Raw genomic sequence first — 24,703 nt, forward strand, 5'->3', positions numbered from 1 at the left:
AGAAAACTCTCTCTCTCTCTCTCATTAACATGCCAACCACAAAAATAAAATAAAACTAGCAATGCAAACCCATCAATATTTATAGGAGCTCGCAACTCACTCTTCTATCAATTTCCACTCATTCACCTCAAACTTCATAATTTTCTACTCCAACAAAATTTAAAACAAAATGTGTACCGGCAACACCGAGAAGAAGATTCCATCTGGTCGAGTCCGTTCTTTTGAAAGAAAGCAAAGATCAAAGCGGTCCAGAGTTGAAGTTCACAGGCATACCAGGTGTGTTTCATAGCATAGAATAGAACCCCAGTATCTCTTATGAAACAATTAATCCTTCTCTGTTCAATGTTTTGATGTCTCTCTTCCATTATGATTGTCCATATTTTACATGAACCTAATGTGTGAACTCTTACAGAAGATGTGAAGAAGAGGAGGAGAAGGATTTGGAACTAAAGAACCTGAAGCTATATTTGGAGAACAAAAGTATAATTGAAGAGAATGAAAAGCTGAGGAGAAAGGCTTGTCTTCTTCACCAAGAGAACTTAGCCTTAATGAATGAGTTTCAGAAGAAATTCCCCCATTGGGAACGTTCCTCCTCCACCCTTATTTCTTCTTCACAAACACTGATATCACACGAAAACAAGTGATACACAGTCTCTCTCTCTCTTTCTCTCTCTTTTTGTGTTATCCTTTAGTTGTTTTCGAATTATGTTATTTCCTTATCGGAGAATAAGGATTAATAAATTGCTAGGGATGATTGTTGTTATAAATTCATGATCAAAGATGAAAAAAATGACTTTCTGTGATATGTTAATGGGCTGCTATAAACAAAATATTGACACAAATGGTACGCTCTGATGAATGTCTCTATTTAGACCAAAAAAGGATTCAATATATCCTTTCAAGGCATAAGTCAGTAGTGTTAAATAATATATTTTTTAAAAAAAATAAATTAAAAATTGATATTTTCATTTTGGGAAATTTGGATTATACATTATTTGATTTCCCGTAGTTTTTTAGCCATCGATGCATAGGGGAACATCAAGCATTTTCCCATGCCTGGTTAATACTCAGGCAGCGATGCTTGGTTGAACCATGAATGCTTTGTTATGTCACCTACGCGGACTTAGGCCTTTTGGAGAAGATGTTAATTGGCCCTTGGCTGCTTATGGGTTGTAAGAATAAACCAAACAATCAAACCTTTTGAAAAGCTACTAGAAATTAAGCAACATTAGTAAAGAGGGTTGAATTTTTTGTGCAATAGAAAGCTACCTACAATGCTGTGGAAGAGTTCATAATTCTGTACGCATTGGAGTAGGTTTCAATTGATACTATTCAAAGAACAGACAGATCAAAAACCGAGAAGTGTTTATTAAGTAAATTATTACAGCTAGGTTTTTCTTTGAACAAGGAAGGTTCACATGTTACGGGACATTAACGAGGCTTCCCTTCTTCTTCTTCTTCTTCTTCTTCCTTTTTTTTTTTTTTTTTTTTTTGGATGGCATTTTCCATTATTAACAATAGAAGATCAACGTTTAAATTCTATCTGTTATTTAGAAGAGAAATATTGCAAATGAAAGTCCACATGGTTTTAGTTATAATCCGGAGTTCTTTTCTCACCATTGTCCTTGAATATTCCCATGTCAAGAGCCCTTGATTGCAATTTTTAAATAGTTGATGTCATTAAAAAAAAAAAAAAAAGAGTTTCTTTTGAGATAGCCGACACCTTTCTCTTACAGCATGTATGCATCCCGCATGCTGTGAGAACTACATCACAGAGTTCACATTCCTGTATGTACCAAGGAAATTTCATGCCAATTTAGGCTGATCAGATGCTTTACTTATCAAAACCCCGCTCCCTCCCAAAAAAGATGCAATACTTATCAGTCAAAGCAGCAATTATCGACACGACAATCATAAAAGTAAACCAGCTTACCCAAAAAACATATATGGTAAAATTTTGAAAGTCTACAGATGCGGCGATTCTATAATGATTAGTTTAGACTTTGAAAAATTTTTAGTATATATATACATGTTAATCCAACGAGAGAGGCTTAGGTCAATCCACTTGGTTGACAAAACTCACCAGGCACAATAGGGAGAACTTACATGATCATAGATTCAACTCCAAAAAATTAGAGATTGGCTGAAAATATGCTGGCCCCGTGAGACTCATTCCAGCTTTGGCAAAACCTCTTATATCCATAATTTTATTTAAGTCAATCTGATCTCATCATGAATGTGGAAGCTTCCGGCATTTTGTGTCCAGTTTCCTGACACACATGCAACACATCCTGAAGAAAACTACTATTACTAATTCTATAGATTGGTCCTATTCTCTTAGCACATCTATTTACCAGATGAATGCCCTTGAAGAAGAGTAATATTACCAACCCAGAAGGCAGAACACAGTGAGAGATTGATTATGTGCAGGTAGAGAGACATCAGAGACTCTTGGAGCTTTTCTCTGATGATTTGTATATGCGGTAGGCAGCAATACACATCGTGGCATTACCTATTACTGTTAGTGCCGCCTGAAGAGCCACTAATACCTGCAAACCAAGGAGAACATCTGAGTCATTCTACAAATTCTATCTCTCATCTCATTCACATCATATTCGAAAAAAGATGGAGGAATGAATTTTGGAATTAATATATTGGTCCAAGACATCAGGAGTTTATGATTATGGTCATTGAATGCTTAAATAAAAATATTGCCTGGCATAATGAACTTATTCGACTAAATAGACAGAGTAACCAAAATGAGAATGGCTCAAGCAGATGCCAAAAACAATAAAAAGAATTTCATTCCAATCTGTGGCATGCATGCACCATGTGTTAATTCAAAGAGGAAGCATTTCTAAGTGAGCTTGCAAAATACACAAACTCACCAAACTCAAACCCATGTGCAAATTTCTTAGGTAGGCTTGGTTATAACATAATTATAAGTGCGGCCATTAAACGAAGTTGGTTATTTCTGAAAGCTCGAATTTGTGTGAAAACACAAGAGCTGTTTAAACTCCCAAATTAAAATTATGGCTTGGTTGATTTTACTCTAACTTAAACCAAGTGCGGAATAGAGTAAATGCGAGCAAATAAACAATATAACTACTCTAAGCCATATTTATCAAATCACAGTAGTAAAATGAAAGTTAAAAGAGTAAGGAAGAAGAATGCAAACACAAGATAAACACGCCAATGTGTTGTCAAAGAGGAAACCGAAGAACTCAGCGAAAAATCTCTCTGCCGCCCTCCAAGAGGTAAATCAATTCACTAGAGAATGAGTTGGAGTACACGAATAACAAAAGACCCTCCAAGTCTAGTTTACCCCATGTATTTGAGTCCTTCAAGCTCCTGCTACCAATTGACTTAACGAAGTCTTGTCTTCTCTAACTCTCCGGATCACATAATTCAGCCCGATTGCATCTACCAAACAAATGGCTTCTTCTAATGCTTCCCAACAGCACTAAAACCTCACTTTACACTCAGGATGGGTGTAGTAAATGTTTGGGCTATCAACCTCTCAAAGATTTGAAAATTGAGAGGTAGGAGTTGAGGAAAACCACATTGGATTGTATAGAGAATTATGGGTATGACAATCTCTCACTCTCAAGGGTAATGGATAGAGTTTTCTCTCTTAAAAGCACTCCTCTCAATATATAGGTAATGTGGGTATATATAATATGGGTAGAGACCTGGTGTAACAGATATGACAATTTGACAAAACAGAATGTTTCGTGGGTATCTCGCAGGGGAAGGCCTTACCTGCGAGACACTCGTGAAAACCAGCAGTACCATCTGTCATGACTTTTTGTATTCCAATCAAGTGCTAGGCATATGCTTCACTTCGCATGAAGGCTTCTTGTGAGCTACCCGCGAAAACATCTTTGATCTTCAATGAGTCTTGAGTCTTCACATTCTCTCTCATACACAACTCTTACAATAAAATCCCACATAACATACAGAGTACAAAAGATTGAACAGAATTGCAATCAAATTTGGCATGAAATTAAAGCCAACACAAATTAGTTATAAATCACAACTTTACAATTTCAAAATTACTTTTAAGTAGGGTTATCTTCACTTCAGGTACAAGTTGCAAATACCTTGCTGGTGCAACAACTTGTGCCAGAACACATATACTCGCAATCTATGTAAGTCACTGCATGTTAGGAATCGGTGATGTGGAAGAGGGAGTGAAATAAACCCACAGAGTGAATCAACAGCTATTCTTAAGCTCACAATATATATCCACAAAAGTTTCACATATTTTTCTATCAGGCTGATGTATGTCTAAGAGTTCAATTCCTGTTCATCAATCATCAGAATCTAAGTATTGCATAACACTAATTCAACAGTAATAATATGTTCCTCAGTTTCAATTATATCCTTTTGTACCTAATAATTGTCAAATTATGTAACCCTTTCTTACCTCAAGAGACTCAGAATTATAAAAGAAATGCCAAGTGCATGCACAAAATGCTCCACCAAGAAGGGGTACCTGAACCAATCAATTGTCAATCGTATAACTAATGAATCTATAAAAGAAACAAGTGTGAGTTAAAATTTGGAAAAAGAAGAAAGATTTGCTTGATGATAATAAAACAAAAAGCATGTTTCATAAGGATAAAGGAGTCACACAGATCAAATCCCTACATTTGATTAGTTATACTAAAATTGGGCCAATTTGGATGTCCTCTGAGTAAAATCATCCCAACTGTGATATGCATATGAATTGGAATCCATCCACTTTGTTCCTCACAGAAACTATTCTAAGTTTAATTCTATTCATGTTATTAGATTAAGACCTTGTTGAGTTGAGCTGAGTACCAAAGCTTCAGCAACAGCAAAAATAACAACAAAACACTCAATGTTATATCCTTCATGACACTAAAATATTAGCATGGCCTTTCATTAAACGCCATCAATATATGTTTGGAATATAAACTGATTGAAAAAAGCACATCATAGATATTATCATCACAATGTCAAACTTCATCAAAGACAAATTGTTCATACAACAAGTACAAAATCACTTAATGTCTATCATAATCTAAGTGGCTACTAAGAATTTGCAAGAATCGGAAGAAAAACTCACCATACCCCAGGAGAGTCCTTTCCAAGACTCATACCCAGATTGCTCCCCATATTGCCACACCAAAGCCATTGCTGTAATCCTTTAAACAAACAAAAAAAGTCTACCATCAGTGAATCTCATCCAAATAAAACACAATTTTCCCAACAACAACAACAACCAACAAGGGTCAGCCACATATATTATTTTCTTCCATTCTATCATATCTAAAGTCACATTTAATATACTGTGTTTTCTTTTTCTTAGCAGGAAAACTTGAAGTAACTTGAAGATAGTTCTTGAATTCAATATCTTAAAATATCAGAATTTTCATAACAAAATTCCCTCCTACAAAAGCCTAAATAGAACTACTTCTGTATCTTAAAATATCAAAATTTTCATTACAAAAAATAAAGCCTAATAGAACTATTTGACTCAGTTAACTCACATTTAGTTCATCTTTAGGAATGAGACCACAAAAAACACAAACCTCAATACATTGAAATAGACTTTCTTTTTTCTTTTCCATCATTTTCTGACCAAACAAGTTCATAGAAATCAAAATTAAGACAAAATCTACGAAATTGAAAGCAACAACACCCAATAATAAAGAGTACCATTCAACCACACTGGACACGTGTATAGCCCAGGTGGGCAAGGACAGAGCATTGGTGGGCTCACTGAGTTGCATAGAAGTAGAACCCAGCAGCAGCAAGGACGGTAACTCCGCAGCTGAGGTGGGTCCCACGAGGGTCAAGGTCAAACCAGCTCCTAACAGAGCAGCGGCCATGGTGGTCTTCGGATTCTGGATGGTACCGTGATTGATGGAATTCCGGGTACGGGTCTGAATTTGGGTTTGGGTCTTTGAATGTGGGGTAGAAGAAGAAACTTGTCTTGTGGGTCTGTGAGGAAAGCTGAGTTTTGGAGGGTAGAATAAGGTGGTGATAGCCATAACTGAGTTTTGAGGATTTATCAGTGACAGTCGCAGACTGTGGTGGTTTGGTCTGTTAACTGTAACTGTAGTCTGATGCTACGAAGGCAGGGTCGTAGACCGGGTAGATTGGTAAATTCATTTAAGATAAGACCCATTTTTGTTTTTTTTTTTTTTTTTTTTTTTGAAATTTACAAAGACCTTCCAAAAATTTATCTGAACTAAGATAAAATACAAAATTCCACCGTTGAGGTTTGGCTTAATATAAGCTACTGTCAAGAATTTGAAAATATCAAATTTAATCCATTTGGAGGTTTCTTCATTCTTGCTTGTTCAAGTCCTTTACTTTGTTTCAACATCTTGTCTTGACTACAAACGTCTCATCATGATAGTGATATGCTTAAAAGAGTTTTTGGGTAGTAAATAATAGATAAGTCATAGCGAGAGATGGAGATCGAAAGAAGGAAAAAAGGGAGAATTTTGAACAAAGTTAAGTGACCTTCATGATAAGAGAGTTAATTGGATATTTTTGAAAAAAAATGGTAGCAACCATCATAGTTGTAATAGCATTGCCAAAGAATGAATTTGGTTCATTTTATCACTTAACCCAAATGAGTTGCCCTTTGTTAGACAACCCTAACCCACCTCTCCCATTTCCATTACAAAATCACCCTTACTATATAACCCAAAAATAGAAATACAATTAGAACAACAAATTCTCTCTCTCTCTCTCTCTCTCTCTCTCTCTCTCTCTCTTATCTTAGACTCCCTAAATCTTCAAACCCAAATCCCTTTACTCTTTATCTCATTCGATTGACACAAAAATAGGATTCCTCTACTGATTGCGAGCAAAAAGATATACACAAGTTGCCAATCTCACGGATCTAACAAGTACAGCACTTTTTCTAGGGTTTATTTGAATAGTTCTTGATGTTGTCCAACAATTTTTGCTATTTAAGTGTCCATGGGTAATGTTTGATGTTTGTACTTAGGGTTTCAGGTTGTTGGATATCTCACCATGTCTTCATCAAGTTTTTACTCGAGTTCCACTCATTGTTTATGTTTTAGTGAGCATTGTCAGTTGCAGACAACTTTAACATTGAGAAATTTTGGGAGGAGGTTTTATGGTTGTTGCTATTATAATGTGGTGAGTAACAATTAGGTTTGTTTAAATTGATCTTGATTTAAAAACTCATAGTATGTTTGAAACGTTTGATTTTGTTTGCAGGATGATGAACCTACTTGTTAATACTTTAAGTAGTTAACAATGAAACTTGTAAGTGTGGGTTTGAAGTTGCACCAATTGTCCATGCAAAATTTAGGAGGTTGGAGAATGAGGCAAAGCATGCGAATGAGAAGAAAAAAATAGCTAATGAGAGAGAAAAAATAGCTACTAAGAAGGAAATAATATCTTGTGCAATTGAAGAAGAAGTAAGGGGGAGGGAACTAGTAGCCAAGCGAAGGGAATAAAAATTTAGGGTAAAAGAAAGGATAGCTCAAGAGAAAGTACACAACTATAGGGTTGCACTTGTTGTGTCATGAGTCCTATTTGCTTTTTCCTTTGTGTTTTCTGGTAGGGTGTGAAAAGTTGGATTGAAGCCATTAAGTCTGCTTTAAAGCAAGATGTTGTCATTGTTGTGTAATTTTGGGTAGTATGTAATGTATGTCATTTTTCTTGGGACAAGCTTTAATGGCTTGGAGATAATATGTAGTGTATGCCATTTATTTAACAATATTTTGTAATTGAATAAAGTATCTCTATTTTGACCATTCACAATCACTTGGCAATATTTTTTGTAATTGATTAGAGTACGCAATATCCAACTTTAAAAAAGCATAAGTTTATGCACATTGAAACAAACAAAGTATATCAACATCAAAAGTATCATTTCATTCATATAGATATTGTTGGTTTAAGATAGATTGACCTTAGTTAATTAATTTAATTACCCAAGTTGATTAATTAGGTCAAATTACATGCAAATCGTGGAGGCACCAACAAATCACCAAATAAACTAAATGCAGTGAAAATTAAATTGACACGGAGATTTGTTGATAAATGGGAAAAACCTTTCGTAAGGCAAAAACCCTATTGGGTGAATTTAAGGTCATCACTCCCAAGAATCCACTAATCAATAATTAAGAGGTTACAAGTATGAGAAATTTTACCACTACATTGGCCTATCCCAAAATACCAACATACAGTTGAACCTTTGCTTCAACACCCAATTGAATTTGATATTGTAGTAGCCTTCTTTCCTTTGTTGCACAAATCTCTAATCTGTGATTAATTCTTTTGCACGAATCCCAATACGTGACTAACTCTAGAAACTTGATTGATTGCTGTTGGCAGCAAAGTTCTTCACTTCTTAAACGATGAAGATCAGGAAGCACTTGGTTACAAAATTCTAAGACGTACAAACATAGTAGCTTCACATAGAGTATATGAGTTCTAGGTTTCTGTTTTTGTGTTTGATGACTTTTAAAATAAGCCTTATATATGACTGGGGTTGTAAGAAAAGAAACCCTAATCATCCAAGTCATCATGGGCCAAATTTCAGATTTGAAAATTTTGAAATCGTAGATCTCAATAAATTGAGCTTGTGTTGAGCTTCTCCATTAAACTTTGATAGCAGCATCTGTTGAGATTTTGTTGAGACTTAATGAAACGGCTTTTTTTCACTTGTTTCTTGGATCAACCTTCATGTATTTAATGATACCACTTGATATGTTTGAACAACATACTTCTTGATATATTAAACCCAACTTAGATTTACCGAACTACAAGTAAAGTGCGTTTTGTCTAAGGATTAACCAATTACATAGAAAATATGACCCTAACAGATACTAGCAACAAAAGTATATCAATATACATAACTATATCTACATCAAAATTGTCTTTTAATTCATACATATAATAGCAACATCACACAATATGTTTGACAAAAGTGGAGACCACTTAATAATAATGACAAATAATGCTTGCATGAGTCCAAAAAAAAAAAAAAAAAAAAGCTTAGGGACTAAATTATTCAANTGGGGGTGGTGGGGGGGGGGGGGGATCCATCCCTATTTATACTTATGAAGGCATTCTTCCCACCATCCACCTATAGGGCGGATATGGAAGTGGAGTGATACTTGTCCCATCCTTTATTTCCCCCTTCTTTTGAGGTAGAGATGGTGGAAAATAGGTTGTCTAGCACTAGTCTTTTGTGTTATTCAACCATAAATGTGGCACTGCTGACAGGTGAGGCGGATTAAATGTGGAGGGGATGGTTGCTTCCTCTAGAAGCTTCATTCTTCAAACTTTTAGTCTTATCTACCTTCTAGCTTGCCTGAATCCTTGTCTGTGTTATGGGCATTGGGTGGATTTCGTAGATTTCATGCATGCCTCCAAGGATGGGATACTCCTCAGATACCTTCAAAGGAACATATCCTCATTGGATTGCTCTTCTCGAAATTCATGATGATTGTTTCTTCCCTTTTAGAATCTCCTCCATTGGAGAAGGCCATTAGGGCTTGCTTTTAGTTAGGCACAATTTGGCAGGCCCAAGGTTTCTCCTTTATTTTGGCCCTTTAGGCCTATAGGCCCAAGCTCGTTTGCCATAGCTGATGTACATTAATAATAGTTTAATTTTGCATATTTATATCATTATTAGAAAGCATTGTCATACTTATTTTGAGTTAATTCATGCATTTTATATTTGGTTTTGGAATATTGTTGAATAATCAATTTTGTGCTTCATTGAATCTTATTGCGTGAATTTGTCTTTTGTAGAAAAATGGAATTAAATAAATTAATTTGTGCAAAGAAAAAAGCTTGTGGACTTTATTTTTACAAGGGCCATGATGAAGTTAAAGAAGTCCAACCCAATTAAATTTAAGTCCAATTGAAGCAAGGAATCAAAGGAAATTTGCACTGAATCCAAGTCAAATTTAGATTAGGATTCTAGCCTACACATCAATTAGTATTTTTGGCATAACTTTCGACTCAAATGTCCAATTGAGATGATTCAAGTTGGGTTGGAAATTTAACTTAAAGGGATACAATTTTGTAATTTACCAAAAGTCCGAATTTTGATGTTAAATGTGCCAAAATTGTATGTTAAGTGAAGCCTAAAAATCTAGGATTTTCTCCAAATGGGAATTCAACTTGTAATAGAATTCCTTGACCTATTTAAAGGCTCTTTAGGGCAAAATTCAGAGGCTGAGGCTAGTGCTAGGGTTGAGATGCTAAACAAAAAATTGGAACAAGTGGCAGTGCCGCATGTGGCTTCTTTGTAGCTTTTCTCTATAATAGCATTGTGACTATTTCTTTCTCTATATTATTTGTTAGTTTAATGTTTAGTATTTTATTCTTGTGTTTTATTTCAATTACCATGAGTAGCTAAATTTATAATTAGGGTTAAGGATGAAACCTTGTTAAGGATTATTAGTAATATTTATGTGATTTGATTTTTCCCACAATAGTTGTTCTTTAATGATTTAAATTGTTCTTACTTCATATCAATTGGCTAAGATGGGATTCTAGATTTGAGTTCAATCATGTTTTTCTCATAATTTAGGATTCATCTTAATTAATTGAATGCTTGGTTTATTATTTCTTGATTATAAAATTGGATATCTTCTGTGATTTATTTGTCAACGGATACAATTGATGATTTGATTTGATGCTTAAGAAGTGAAGAAGAACATGTTTTTGATTTTTAAAACATGGATTTTAATGAGAATATTTTCCATGATAGTAAGATTGATTTCTAGATTATCATGCAGTAGTTAAGAAAAATTAATAATTATAAATATTCACTGATATGAATTAATAAGGCAGATTCCAAAACCTTAATTCATTGCTCTAGATTGTTTGCATCTCTTTACTGCTTTATATTATATCTTTACTTAGTTTAATTATTTTCTTAGTATATTTAATTGCAAACAATCAATTTATATTAAACTAGATTAGGATTAATTTGGTTAAGGTTTAATTAATTTTTCTATATTCATTCAAGTTCCTGTAGGTTCGACTTCGTTCTTGTCAAACTATATTTTGGTATGGTTCGTACACTTGCAAGTACTTTAAAATTTCACAACAATAACTAAATTCTTCTCCCATAATTCCAAATACAAAAAACAAGTATTGTCACTTCTCCAAACTAACCAACACATAATTATTTATGTATGCCACTTATCCAAACCAACCTAATAATAACAAGTGGTTTTTTTCCCCTAAGACACATAAATACACAACATAATAATTATACAACTTTTGTCTATGAAAAGACCAACATGTGCACTGCCACTAGCAGTCATGCACATTGACAAAAAACAATACAAAAAACAAAATCAAATGTTTCATTTTTCAATGACTTTGCCCTTGCCCTGGACCTTACCTTTACCCTTGCCATTGACATTGCCTCAAGTTGAGAATATCACACCCTTTGTGAGAGGCCTTAATCCACCGCTTCCAGTTAGGAACACTTCATTAGCCCTTAGTACCTGTTTTGGAGCTCTATCAGTTTCAGATTGCAAAATATATCCAAAGCTTCATGTTAATGTCATAAGAAAAGTAATAATACAAAAATGGATGTTGCCTAAGTAGATACTTGAGATAATTGTTGTCTTGTGTCTCATGTTTCTTTAGGAGTATGAGAGATAGGTTGGCTACATGAGAATCATTGATAAATTTCAAACTACTGGTAGGCTTAGTTAAAAACGGCCAAACCACAATGTTAACAGCAATTAACCCCAAAAAAAAAAATTAATGGCTTGGAGATACAATGAAGTCGTTTTCCTTATATAATATTTGTCCATACATTTGAGTTACTAAGGGATTACTGCAAATTTGTCTCAAGACACAATTGCGTTCTACAAATAGCAATTTTAGTAAAAACTCAGAGAATATCTTATATTTTTTGATAAATCAATATGTTAATAGTTGGAATTTAAACAATACATATAAACCATGAAAAGTAAAAAAATAAAGTGTTATAATTGTTGGAAAACTATTAGAAACATTTTCCCAACGTTTACAAACAAGTGAATATCAAGTGATGCAACTCTTGGCCATAAATTCTGCAGAAACCACAATTTCACATAATCTCCCTTGAAATTTGGTCGACCTAATTTCAAGTGAAAACAATAAAACTATCAAACGGAAACAAACAAAAACATTAACTACATTCGCTTAACATTCGGATGACCTAATGTGAGGCTAAAATCCAATGAAGTCACAAATACATTTTCCACTTGATTTTTCTATTGCTTATCCCCCTCTCTTCTAAAGAGATAAAACACTCGTCCACTTCCAAAGTGGGATTAAAAAAATATTCTTCCACTACCAAAGTGGGATCAAACTTATATTACAACTTACTATATATATATATATATATTTGCTTTGATAAGATATTACAACTTACTTGGATATACAAAATATTTCAACAATCCCCCACTAGTTACTTGTAATACACACTCTCATTTACAAAGTTAGTTGACACTCTATCATGCATAATTAAAGGAAGGTCTCTGTCAACTTAAACCTCCCTTTAGTATAGTTGCTTCAAGACTTCAAAAGAATTAATGGTGGCTTGCTTCAACATACACATAAGAACGTCCACAACCTTTTATGAAATACACGTTATTAGCACCATTGTCCCCATGTGATTTTCTTGGTTTAGTAATATTCAAAAGAGAAAACTCTTTTACGGGGAACCACTCCTATGTTGATAAAGTTGAAGTCCCTTCTTTAAGTCTCTATTTTTCACAAACATTTACTCGTCTATAATCTTCGTTAAGAGTATTAAACATATCCTACTAAATGTAAGAGATTGCACTAATAATGGTTTTTCTTTTGGAGATTGCCTATCAGTTTTGTACGTTTTTAGACCCCTTAAAACACAACAAGATTAACCTAGTTAATTAGCTAAGTGATTATTTACTCAAATTATCAGATCTAGGTTAACACAAATATATCATACCAACGTAAAGTGCGGAAAATAAAGAACACAAAGATATGATGACCCAGGAAAACCAAACCGGTAAAAAACTTGGGGAAGATTTAACTTAGATATCCTCAAGGTAAATTGAATTCACTATAAAAGAATTGAAGTTTACACAATAGTGACTTAGACCACTAACATCCTATTGCTACCTTGAGTAGGAAACTTACTACCATGACCACGTGATAGCTTCGAGTCTACGAATTACTTCTTTCTTGGATTCCTAGCAAGCACAAGCACTCCTGCTTGTATATCTTTAAGCTCTTGAATCAGCAACTAAAATGATCATTAAGTTCTTGACATAGTCTTGATTCTTGATAACCCTAAGTATGTGTGAAGGAAAACACCTTTAGATCTCACAAAAGATTCACACATAGAGCATAAAGAACAACCTTAAAACGTAGCTAGGGTTTTCCCTTTTATACTTAAGACAAAATCTAAAACCCTACATGGCAAACAGGCTTGGGCTGAGTTGGGAAAATTCTGCTGAAAAACAATTTGCACGACTTTCGATCGATCAAGCCTAATTTTTGATCGATTGAGCCAGACAGATTTGCACAGTAAATCATATAGAACACTCGATTCCAATTTTACATATAAATACACTTTAAGCAAGTCTAAACAAGACTAAAACGTTTTGATCATGGTTTGCCAACATTACAAATTGAAGTTCTAATACATTAGTTCCTAATTCCTTAGAACCTAACAAACTCCCCATTTGGCAATCCGTAACAAAACACAAACTTAAGAAAATGCTCATAGTTTACATAAAAACAGCCCATTACAAAAACATAGCCCAACATAACAAATTCAACCTAACTACTATCTATTAGTTGCAAGTGTATAAAGCAACACAATTGAATCAACATGTATATTTCCTAAAACATTCAACAAATGCATAAACGCATGTGTGGAAAATACAAGTAAAACAAAATAACTTCTTGATTTCACATAATACAAAATAAAGACATATATCATGAATAACCTCATAAATATAAATTAATAAATAATGTGAAACAAGAAACATATACAATCAATGTATCTCCCCCTATCATGAACAACCCAAACAAAATACATCATGAGCCAAAAAGATAAATACAGAATGAAGCAACTAAATACAATCTATAGCTCCACAGCTCCAAAACACAAAAAATCTCCCCCTAACAACAAAATCTCCTTTACAAATGTACTCTCCCTTTTTGTGAAGAATTGCCAAAGGGCAATCAAAACTCATCATCAAAAGGAGGTGGCAGAGGCGACCGTCTAAAATGCTCCAAATCCACTTGCAAAGCGCAAAACTTATCAAGCATGTCTACCAAAATCTAATCATGAGCCGCCTAAACGGTCATGATAGTCTCCAACATACGACGAATGTCTGAATCATCTGAAGTAGAAGCTGGGGGAACAGTAGCAGTGGAAGTAGGATTGACAGATGCCTCAGCAGAAGTATCACCTATAGAAGAGGGATGAGGAGCTGCGACACTGGAAGACTCAATCCTAGGATGTTTAGAGCTCGCTTTCATCTGAGCAGCCTTCTGCCTAAGTAAGGTGGCACTTATGGGAGCAACTATATGGACAGGCTCAGATGTGGGAAAGTGCTCTAATCTTAAATGCAAAAGAATTCGATGAATAAAAACCGGAAAGAAAAGAGCATGAGCAGTAGAACTACTCTTATGAACCTCAATCAAAGAACAAATGAAAAAAATAAGGAAAGCTCATAGGAGCATTAGTAACAAGAGTATATAAAAATGCACGTCTCTATAGGAATGGTATGCAAATGAGAGATGGGCCAGATGGAATGAAAAGAAATCCAAAAAAAAGAGATAATGAGTCTTGGTCAACTCGTGAGAGGTGATCTGAGGATCAGAACCCCACTGGATAGTAGTACTAATAATAAATGACATAATGTCATCAAGGGGTGGAGACTCATCATAAGGATAGACAGGATGCTGGACTAGTGTCACCCCTAGAGCATTAGCTACTACTAAAGGAGTAATAGTGTACTCATCACCCCGCATCCAACTCCTTACAAGAGTGTTGGAATCATAGGCGTGGACAAAGAGGTTCGAGTAGAACTCTCTGATCAAGGTAGCCGGAGGAGGATGATCAATATCCAACAGAAGAAGCCAATCCATACGCTCGAAGTTTCTCCGTATCTCACCATCTAACTCATCTAACAAAACCTTTCTCTCAGCCCAAATATTCTTACGAAGGTTCAACTTTTCATAGGTCTCTTGATGTTTCTCACTCAGAAATCTACCACTCTCAAAGGTAGGAGTAAAGGGTGAGGGGGCAGACCTATTAGCTCTAGTCTTCCTAGGCATGATACTAAGGATCAAAGGGACAGGCACAAAAGAGATAGAGATAAAGAAAAATAGAAAAACCAAAAGTAGACTACAAGATCACAAAATTGGCTTGGGCATAGAGTTTACATTAAAAACCCCCAAATTTGAAAAGCCCATTTTCACAAAAACCAAAAATTGATCAAATGACCATTACACAAGAGAGATAACACATTATAATGATCAATTGAATCAATCTAACAAGCCAATTTCATCAAATTAAGCTCAATTGAACAAAATCCCCAATTCGGGTAGTTTCAAGCCCTAGAAATTTCAAATCTTCCTAAATCAACAAATTGATCAAATTAAGCACCAAGGAATAGTTTAATAACATCCCATAACAAAAACCCAATGACCAATTTTGAAAGAAAAGACCTAAAACAACAAAAATCCCAAATTCCCTTAGGTTTGAAAATATCCCCAAATGCATGACAAAAATGCATGAAAGCTGAAAATAAATGAAAAATGAGGGGCAATAAGGTCTTACCGGCCTTAAATGACAAAAACCTTGTAAAAGATTCGGAGGAAAATGACAAAATTTTGCTTTGACTCCTTGACCGATCGAAGTGAGAGAGAATAGAGTTTGAAAAGTTTTGAAAAAGTGATGAACACGTAAAAACTCAAAGTTTTAAAAAACTCTCTATGCGATTTTCGATTGATCAAAAATTATATTCGATTGATCAAAAATTACATTCGATTGATCCAAAACCAATCAAGCAACGACCAAAACAATCAGATTCAAACCAAAAATTTAATTGCAACTTCGATCGGTCGAAAAACAGATTCGATTGATTGAAAATTTGGAAAACATATATATTTTTTTAAAAAGAGCAATTTTATGTAGAAACTCCTCAAAGCACAGTATTTTATGAATAAAATACATGAGTATGAGATGAAATGCTCTTCAAAAAACACTTGTATTGAACCCAGTTTTCCCAAAAATAAGATTTTCAATCAATTATCTTTAAATTCTCAAACAACAAACATGTTTTGCATAAAACTCAAGGAATTTTCAAACTTGGTTGGCCAAACCAAAATCACATAGAATAACATGTATAAAGTTTAGTAAAGAATAACTTGTATAATATGTACAACTAGCAAAAGCTTGAGATACATATGAGGTGAAATGTGAATATTAATCAACCACAATCTCTACAAAATTCATCACATAAATTTGAAAGAGACTATTACCTAAAGAGTTAAATCATATAACTCCCACATCTCCTAGAATAAAAGCTTGCAATCATATAAGTTTCTTGATTTGCCTCATAATGTACATACCAATTTTATTTAATCAGAAAATTATTAAAGATAGCCAGTATAATGTACACACTAATTTTATTTGATTTAAAGTTATAATAGCCTAATAATGTACACATCAATTTTAGCATTTAAATCAAAGCTACACCTTATGTTCTTTTTGTGCATGTACTACACTTTTTCGAGTACAAAATCTTACGATATGCATTAAGGTGTTTATGATTAGCTAGTAAACAGTGGTGAGATGATTATTTATACTTTTCTCAATAAGTTCAAGTCTGTCAATCAAATGTATGTGACTTCAAGATCAAGATCATGTGATTAAAAACTATAAATAACTCCCACACAACATGCACTACAAAGCTCAAACTAGTAAAGTGCAAGAAATAAGCTTATCAAAGCTAAAAAAAAGTACATAAACATGTTATGTAAAAATAAATTGGCCAACCTTGATTTCAAAACCAAGAAAAATATTGCAAAAAACATTTTGCTACCTACCTTTTTTTTTTCTTTTTTTTTTTTAAAACAAAAAGAAAAACAATCCTAGAATGAAATGTATGAATGTTATGCAATACAAATCCTAGAAGAACAAAGGAAACAAAAACAACAAAGAACAATGGTTACAAAGAGTAGAGTGATGAAGCACAAAGATCATGTCAGAAAAACTCAATTAGATTAGTCTTTTGCATCCAAAATTTTTTAGATGCAACTCTAGTATTGGAGTTATTATTCACATTAGAATTCTAAGCAACTCTAGAATTGGAATAAAAATTTAAAGCTTTTACCAACTCATCAATAAGTACCATAAGATCTTATGCTTGAGGTACAAGTACTTTTGGCTTATTCGCTCGCTTAGCAGCTTGCAACTTAAAATAGTTTGGACGAATGTGTCCAAGCTTTCTACAAAAATAACAAACACATGCAGGCTTATCATGTAACTTGCCCTTAGGAGGGTTAGAAGCCTTAGGTTTAGACTCTTGAAGATCAGCCCTAATCTTCCTAAGAGGTGTAACTTTTACAAATTTAGCAGCCTCACTCATAGAGGGTTTAACAACCTCACTCATAGGGGGTTCAGAAGAAGGAACAAAATTTGTGGAACTAGTTTCAGGCACAGAAGTTTGGAGCTTGTAGACCTATTAGATTGTTCTCTAGCAACAGTTAATTCAAGTTCCAAATTCTTAATTTTATCAAGTAAAAGCATGTTCTCAGTTTTCACATTATTCAACAATTTATTAGTATCAAACAGTTTCACAAGCAAATTTTTCTTTTCAAGTTCAAGAGATGCAATTTTCTTTAAGCCTAAATTAACAATCATAGCATCCTTTGCAGCAACTTTGTAAAGTTTATTGTAGGCTTCTTGTAAATCTGCATCCTCAGAGAGTTCCCCATCAGAAGGGTTCTCTTTAATAGTAACACTTTCATTAATTACAGAAATAGCAGTGAAAGTAATGAAATTTCCATTCTCATCACTGCCAGACTCATTGTCAAAAACTTCATCATCACTAAGGGTTACAGCCATAGTTTTATCCTTAGACCTCAAGAATATTAGGCATTCAGATCTCACATGACCATACCCTTGACACCGAAAACATTGTTGACTCATAGAATTATTGGAAGGTTGACTTACTTTCTTTTTAGCCTTTTCAGCGTTGTTCACCTTAGTGGGATCATTCCTCCTAAAATTTCTAGGTTCAACATTGTTCTTACCTCTTACTCTTCTGTTGTTGTTCCTAAGAAAATTTCTAAAGTTCTTAACAAGATAGACAATCGTTGTAACAGAGAGCTCATCATCAAATCTATTCACATCAACATCATCAACAGACTTAAGAGCCATTAATTTGGATTTGCTAGTCTTAGGTAGGTCCAACTCATAGGACTAAAGAGATCCTACAAGTTCATCAACAAGGATGGAGTCCACATCCTTGTTTTCTATGATGGCAGTCACTTTGGGTCTAAAATCTTCAGTCAAAGATCAAAGAATCTTCCTAAAAATTTTAGGTTGATCATAGATTTTACCTAAATTATATGCAGAATTAACAACGCCATTAAGTTTAGCATAGAATTCATCAAAAGATTCATCATCAGACATACTAATACTTTCAAATCTAGTTTTTAATTGCTGCAACTTATTGATTTTAACTGCCTTTGTGCCTTCATGCACAGTGTGAAGGATATTCCAAGCAATATGAGCAAACTCAACATTAGAGATTCTCTTAAATTCCTCCATAGAAACAGCATTAAAGATAGCATTCATAGCCTTGCTATTAAAAGCAGTTGCTTCTTTCTGAGAAGTTTGCCACTCACTCACAGGAGTAATGAGCTTCTTCCATCCATATTCAACGGAGTTCCCAACTTTCTCATCAATAGATTTCAAGAATGCTTTCATCCTTACTTATCCTTACTTTCTAATAAGTATAATTATTCCCATCATAGTGAGGTGTAATAACAAGAGAGTGTCCGTGTTCCATGACAACTAGGGTGACAACTAGGGTCAAGGATCTACTCTTAGATCAAAAGATTTACAACAAGAGAGCTACCTGCTCTGATACCACTTGTACGTTTTTAGACCCTTTAAAACACAACCAGATTAACCTAGTTAATTAGCCAAGTGATTACTTATTCAAATTATCAGATCTAGGTTAACACATATATATATCATATCAATGTAAAGTGCAAAAAAATAAAGAACACAAAGATATGATGACCTAGGAAAACCAAACTAATAAAAAACATGGGGAGGATTTATATAGCTATCCTCAAGGTAAACTGAATCTACTATGAAAGAATTAAAATTTACACAATAGCGACTTAGACCACTAACATCCTATTGCTACCTTGAGTAGGAAACTTACTATCACAACCACGTGATAGCTTTGAATCCACAGACTACTTCTTTCTTGGATTCCCAACAAGCACAAGCACTCCTGCTTGTATATCTTTAAGCTCTTGAATCAACAACTGAAACGATCATCAAGTTCTTGACATAGTCTTGGTTCATGATAACCCTAAGTATGTGTGAAGGCAAACACCTTTAGATCTCACAAAAGATTCACACACACAGCATAAAGAACAACCTCAAAACGCGGTTAGAATTTTCTCTTTTATACTTAAGACAAAACCTAAAACCTTACATGTCAAACGGGCTTGGGCTGAGTTGGAAAAATTTTGCAGAAAAACAATCTGCACCACTTTCAATTGATCGAGCCTAATTTTCGATCGATCGAGCTAGACATATTTATATAGTAAATCTTGTAGAACACTCGATTCCAACTTTACATATAAATACACTTTAAGCAAGTCTAAATAAGACTAAAACGTTTTGATCATGATTTGCCAACATTACAAATTGAAGTTCTAATACATTAGTTCTTAATTCCTTATAACCTAACAAGTTTTTCAGTTCATCACTATATTCTGTGTTAATTACTATATGGTTTATTGCTTTTTATATTGTGACATGCTTGTGATAATTAACCCATGATTATATTGAATAATAATATATTAATTGGATCAAATTAATTAATTCACTTAAAATCAACCAAAGACTTTAATGGTCAATTTGGATTAAGGGCAACTCAATTCTACTCTACTCTCTATCCCTTCCTCTCAATCCAAACTAACCATAAAGTTTATGTTCATCGGTATTTGGAGATACCCAAGTTGAAATTTAGTGGTTGTAAGTGAATTTCAAATTCTAGGTTATTTATTTGACATGGTTTCAACTTTCAAGCACTGATTCCATGATAAAGCAAGGCCACATATTTTAGAGATATCTCCCTTAAAATAATTTTAGAAATTTTTCTTTAATTATTTTAAGAAACTAGAAACGTGATCAATTCAATTTAGTGCTCTTAGGACAAATTTGAGTAAAATCTTAATCCCATCATTGTCTCATGGTAAACTATAACTTTGGATGTATAATAAGTGTTCTAATAGTAGGTTTCAGATAGTTCAACTAGTAAAATTTTTTGTCATTGAATAAATAAATATGGAGTTCAAAACCTTGCTTGTACAAAAAATCGATTGGTGTCTTGCCTTGATAATAAAATACAACTATCATGTAAAGAACATCATATATTAAAATTCTATCGTATCTATATATATTTTTTAAAAAAGTGTCATGATTCATTTTAATTTAATTGTGTTTTTTGGGTAAATTATATTTTTAGTTCTTGAAATATATGGTAAATTCAATTTTAGCCCTTAAAAAGATTGGTCTTAAAAAGATTTAAAAGGTAATAATTTAGTCAATTCGTTAATATATTTTTTTTTTAATTTTTTTTTTATAACAACATGGTAAATGAACTGCTGATGCAACATCTTATATGACCTAATATACCATTCTTTAGTTGAGGTGACACCATTAAACATCATTTCTTTCTCCTTCTCTCTCTTTTTTCTCACAAAGTTTTGTGCTACCAAATTTTTTTAATAGTTGCAAATGCCACATATTATTTCTGATGTACAGTAAATATGATATATGTGATATAGCCATCTGAAAGTATGATATACTACTCATAGCTTGATATTTCAATAAATTGTAAAATAAGTTTTTTTTTTCTTTTTTTGAGAAAAAAAAAAGTTGTGTCCATTGTTGTTATTGTTTTTTGTTTTAATTTTTTTTATGTGGAATTTTTTTATTCATTAAAATGGTAACGTGGTTTTTGTTTCTGTTTTTGTTGTCACAGAGATTACAATAAGATCCAAAATGAAAATTTATTGAAAAACTCAAGAATTAAATTAAAATTTTCAAAATATATAAACTAAAATAAAACACCCAAAATATTGGAATTAAAAAAAGTGTTTTTTTTCTCCTAAAAGTTTGCATAATAAATTCACCAAAAAAAAAAATAATAATAATTCTTATTGTCCAATTTCTAAAAGCAACCTAACAAAGAATCCAGTTAATTTCTATAACTTCGATTCTAAGATTATATCTGAACTTAAACCTAAAACAATATTGAAACGAAATGGTATAATTAGCATCTTACAACACAACAACCCGAAGCTTCAATTAGCTAAGTTTTTATGGGTCTTTTGATGGCCCGTTGGTGGTGGGGTCGATGTGTTTTAACTTGGGTGATTTGGCTGGCTACGTTAGTTGGATTTTTATTTTTATTTTTTATTTTTTTCCTTAATGTGTGCTTGGCGTCGGTGTGATGGAAATCCAGGCATGGTTGTATCAACAGTGGATTACAGTGGACGTGAAAATAAGCCATCATCATCATGGGTGTCTCATGCTGGAGACGAAAAGAAGAAGAAGAAAAGAAGAAAGGGAGAAGAACAAAGAGAAGACAAACAAATTGAACAAATACAACACAAGACATTTTATTATTATTATCATTATTTCCCTAAAACATTTGGCCTTTTGATAAAAGCACTTCACTCACAAGATTATTTAAATTGATGGATGAAGAACCAAGTGGATCAGTTGCATCTTCGGCCAATTTTTTCCACTCCAAGGCCTTTTTCTTCATTTTTTTACCCTTGTCTCCTTCCATCAACTCTCTTACATTCTTCTCCACTTCTTCTCTCTTGACATCATTATTGATCTCCATGCCAATGCCCCATTCATTGCAAGTATACTTGCAAGTTGTTTGTTGATCTGCAATGAATGGACAACAAAGTATTGGCACTCCAGCACACAAACTTTCAATAATTGAATTCCACCCACAATGTGTTAAGAACCCTCCAACTGAAGGGTGGTTTAGTACTTCTTCTTGGGGGCACCAACTAATTATTAGAGATCTTTCTTTAGTTTCTATCTCAAATTCAAGTGGCAAAGTCCCGGATTCTCCAACAACTAAATCAGGCCTAATCACCCACAAAAAAGGTTGTTTACTATTTGCAAGTCCCCAACCAAACTCAATTAACTGTAATGATGTCATAACAGTTACACTACCAAAATTCACATATAACACTGAGTTAGGTGCCTTAGAATTAAGCCAATTGAGGCAATGAGTTTCTTCCTTCCATAAACTATACCCAATTGATTCCAAAGGGTCATTGGGCAATTGATTGAGTAGTGGTTGGAGAGGACCAATGGCATATACATGAGAAAACATGGTTGAGAGAGCATCCAAAACTTCTTGCTCTAACACGTTGAATGTTTGAACAATAACTTTTGAAGCTTCAAGGGCTCTCTTTGCTGTTTCGATCAAAAGATTAAGGATAATATCATTTGGATCTATGGTTCGAAGATTGCTTGGAAGATCCTTTAGACAAATGTCTCTCATACCTGGAATCCAATCTATAACAGTGTCTAGATACCCATTTGTTAAATAGCTTTCATCTACAAGATAAAGATTAACGAATGTTTTTAGCTCAAAAATATGTGATCGATATTAATAAAATAATGCAAAAATTTTATAGGGTTTTGCATTCTTTTTTACCTTTAAGTGGTATGACACCTTTGTCCTTGAGGGCAGGAAAACACATATAACTCATTACACTGCAAGCAGCCATAGAGAAGCACATTACAATAGGGACTTTGAGTTCCTGAGCAGCCGTAACGGTGAAGGGCATGAAACCATCTGAGATAATACAAGTCACTGGAGGAATGTTAGATGTTGCATTGTTGAGTTTTGAAAGTAGGTGAGAAAATGGAGCTAAAAGGTTTTTCATAATGGAATCACAAAGAGAATGAAGGTCTTGGGTGGCATCGGGATCCATGGGAGGGAGGCTGTCTGGAATAGTTTTGAATTGAAAGTCAGACAAGCCATCTAAGGAGTTAGGACCATAAGTTTTCAGAAAACGTTGGTGATTAAACTCAGTGTTAACAAAGGTTACGTGAAAACCTCTATGGCGGAGAAGCTTTGAAAACTTTAGCATTGCCTTTATGTGGCTTTGAGCTGGGAATGGAATACAAACTACATGAGGCTTATCTGCTACAACTGTCTTCATATCCATTTTCTTTTCTGTTATGTGTGTGCGCATATGCATTTTTGTATATGTGTATCTAAACTGACCCAATTTCATCTTAAATAGTAAATACTGAATATTTCTGTCAACTTTTAAATTTGTAAAGTGGTCCACTGACCCACTTCTTTAATATAGTAGCCATTTGGGTACAATTTTGGCTACAAGCAAAGACGACCTCTGGACTTTGGACCAACTATCATTCTCTTTAATTTCCTTGACGATTAGGTGTATGGTCGAATCAAACATTATCATGTCCAACTCGACATTATGTTAGAATCACTTTTGTTCGCAATAGGCTATGGGCTTTAGGCCCGTCTTAGTCGTCTAATTTTTTTTTAATAGAAATATCATAGTCATTTTATGTAGCACACATAATTATACTGCATACTGTACCTCCTAATAAAAATACTCATATATGTTTTATTACTTGAAAAATACAATACATTTTTTCATTATTTCTAACCATACCAATTAACATAAAATCTATTCCTCTCTCTTGGTTAATCACAATCACCATTATTATCCTTGTCGTTGGGCTTGGGCATGGGTATGGGTATGGGCATGGCTGAGTCTAGCTGCCAGTGGATTGGCCTTGTTTTGAGTATGTCCAATAAGATTGGGATGGGATTCAACGTTAAATGATTTACTAGAGGTTAGCTAGCAATGGTTATTTAGCATAGGCTAAGCTTGCTTTAAATTTCCTTTCCCTTGCAAGTCTCTAATAGCAAGATTGTCCTATTAAGACTAGTTGAAAATTGTGACTTGAAGTCATGATTTTAGTTCAAATTTTACATATGTGTACTATTATGTAAAAGAGTGTGTAATAAACATTGCTTTTAAAAAAAATATTTATTTATTTCATATCTGTATGTTTATGTACTTATTTATTATTTTTTTGTGCGAGTGTAAGTAATATATATATATATATATATATAGGAACGTATGTGATATGAATGTGTTACATGCTTTTTTTTTTTTTTTAATAATTTGACTAATTATTTATATTTTTATAATAAAAATTATGTTTAACTTTTAAATGCATCTATGCGTTTGCATAAGTTACATGCTAGTAATATTAATTGTCAGACTAAATCATTAATTGCAAATTGTTGTGAAATAAAATGACTATCAACCTATCACCGTAAGACAAGGAAATTCAAGGATGGGATAAATCACCGCGCACCTT

General features: G+C 33.7%; 2 protein-coding genes across 4 annotated transcripts; both read right to left on the reverse strand.

The window, feature by feature from the left end:
• Window positions 1-1,929: 1,929 nt before the first annotated feature.
• Window positions 1,930-6,175, reverse strand: LOC112004890 (uncharacterized). 3 transcript variants are annotated; one of them, XR_002882149.2, is made up of 5 exons: window positions 5,689-6,175; window positions 5,096-5,174; window positions 4,430-4,498; window positions 2,388-2,549; window positions 1,930-2,270 (listed from the first exon to the last, which is right to left on the reverse strand). XR_002882149.2 is itself a non-coding variant. In XM_024037128.2 (4 exons), the coding sequence occupies exons 1-4, from the start codon at window positions 6,021-6,023 to the stop codon at window positions 2,442-2,444; spliced, it is 591 nt and encodes a 196-aa protein (XP_023892896.1). In that variant the 5' UTR covers window positions 6,024-6,174; the 3' UTR covers window positions 1,930-2,441. The 3 variants fall into 3 exon arrangements, 1 of the variants encoding a protein (XP_023892896.1); XR_002882148.2 differs by having other exon boundaries at window positions 1,930-2,291; XM_024037128.2 differs by having other exon boundaries at window positions 1,930-2,549; window positions 5,689-6,174.
• Window positions 6,176-21,751: 15,576 nt separating this feature from the next.
• Window positions 21,752-23,589, reverse strand: LOC136064564 (7-deoxyloganetin glucosyltransferase-like). The gene is made up of 2 exons (XM_065766467.1): window positions 22,989-23,589; window positions 21,752-22,888 (listed from the first exon to the last, which is right to left on the reverse strand). Exons 1-2 carry the CDS (start codon window positions 23,572-23,574, stop codon window positions 21,948-21,950), a joined length of 1,527 nt encoding a protein of 508 aa, XP_065622539.1. The 5' UTR covers window positions 23,575-23,589; the 3' UTR covers window positions 21,752-21,947.
• Window positions 23,590-24,703: the final 1,114 nt, after the last annotated feature.

Source organism: Quercus suber, unplaced genomic scaffold (assembly GCF_002906115.3).
Source record: "Quercus suber isolate HL8 unplaced genomic scaffold, Cork oak 2.0 scaffold_707, whole genome shotgun sequence".
NCBI classification, from domain to species: domain Eukaryota; kingdom Viridiplantae; phylum Streptophyta; class Magnoliopsida; order Fagales; family Fagaceae; genus Quercus; species Quercus suber.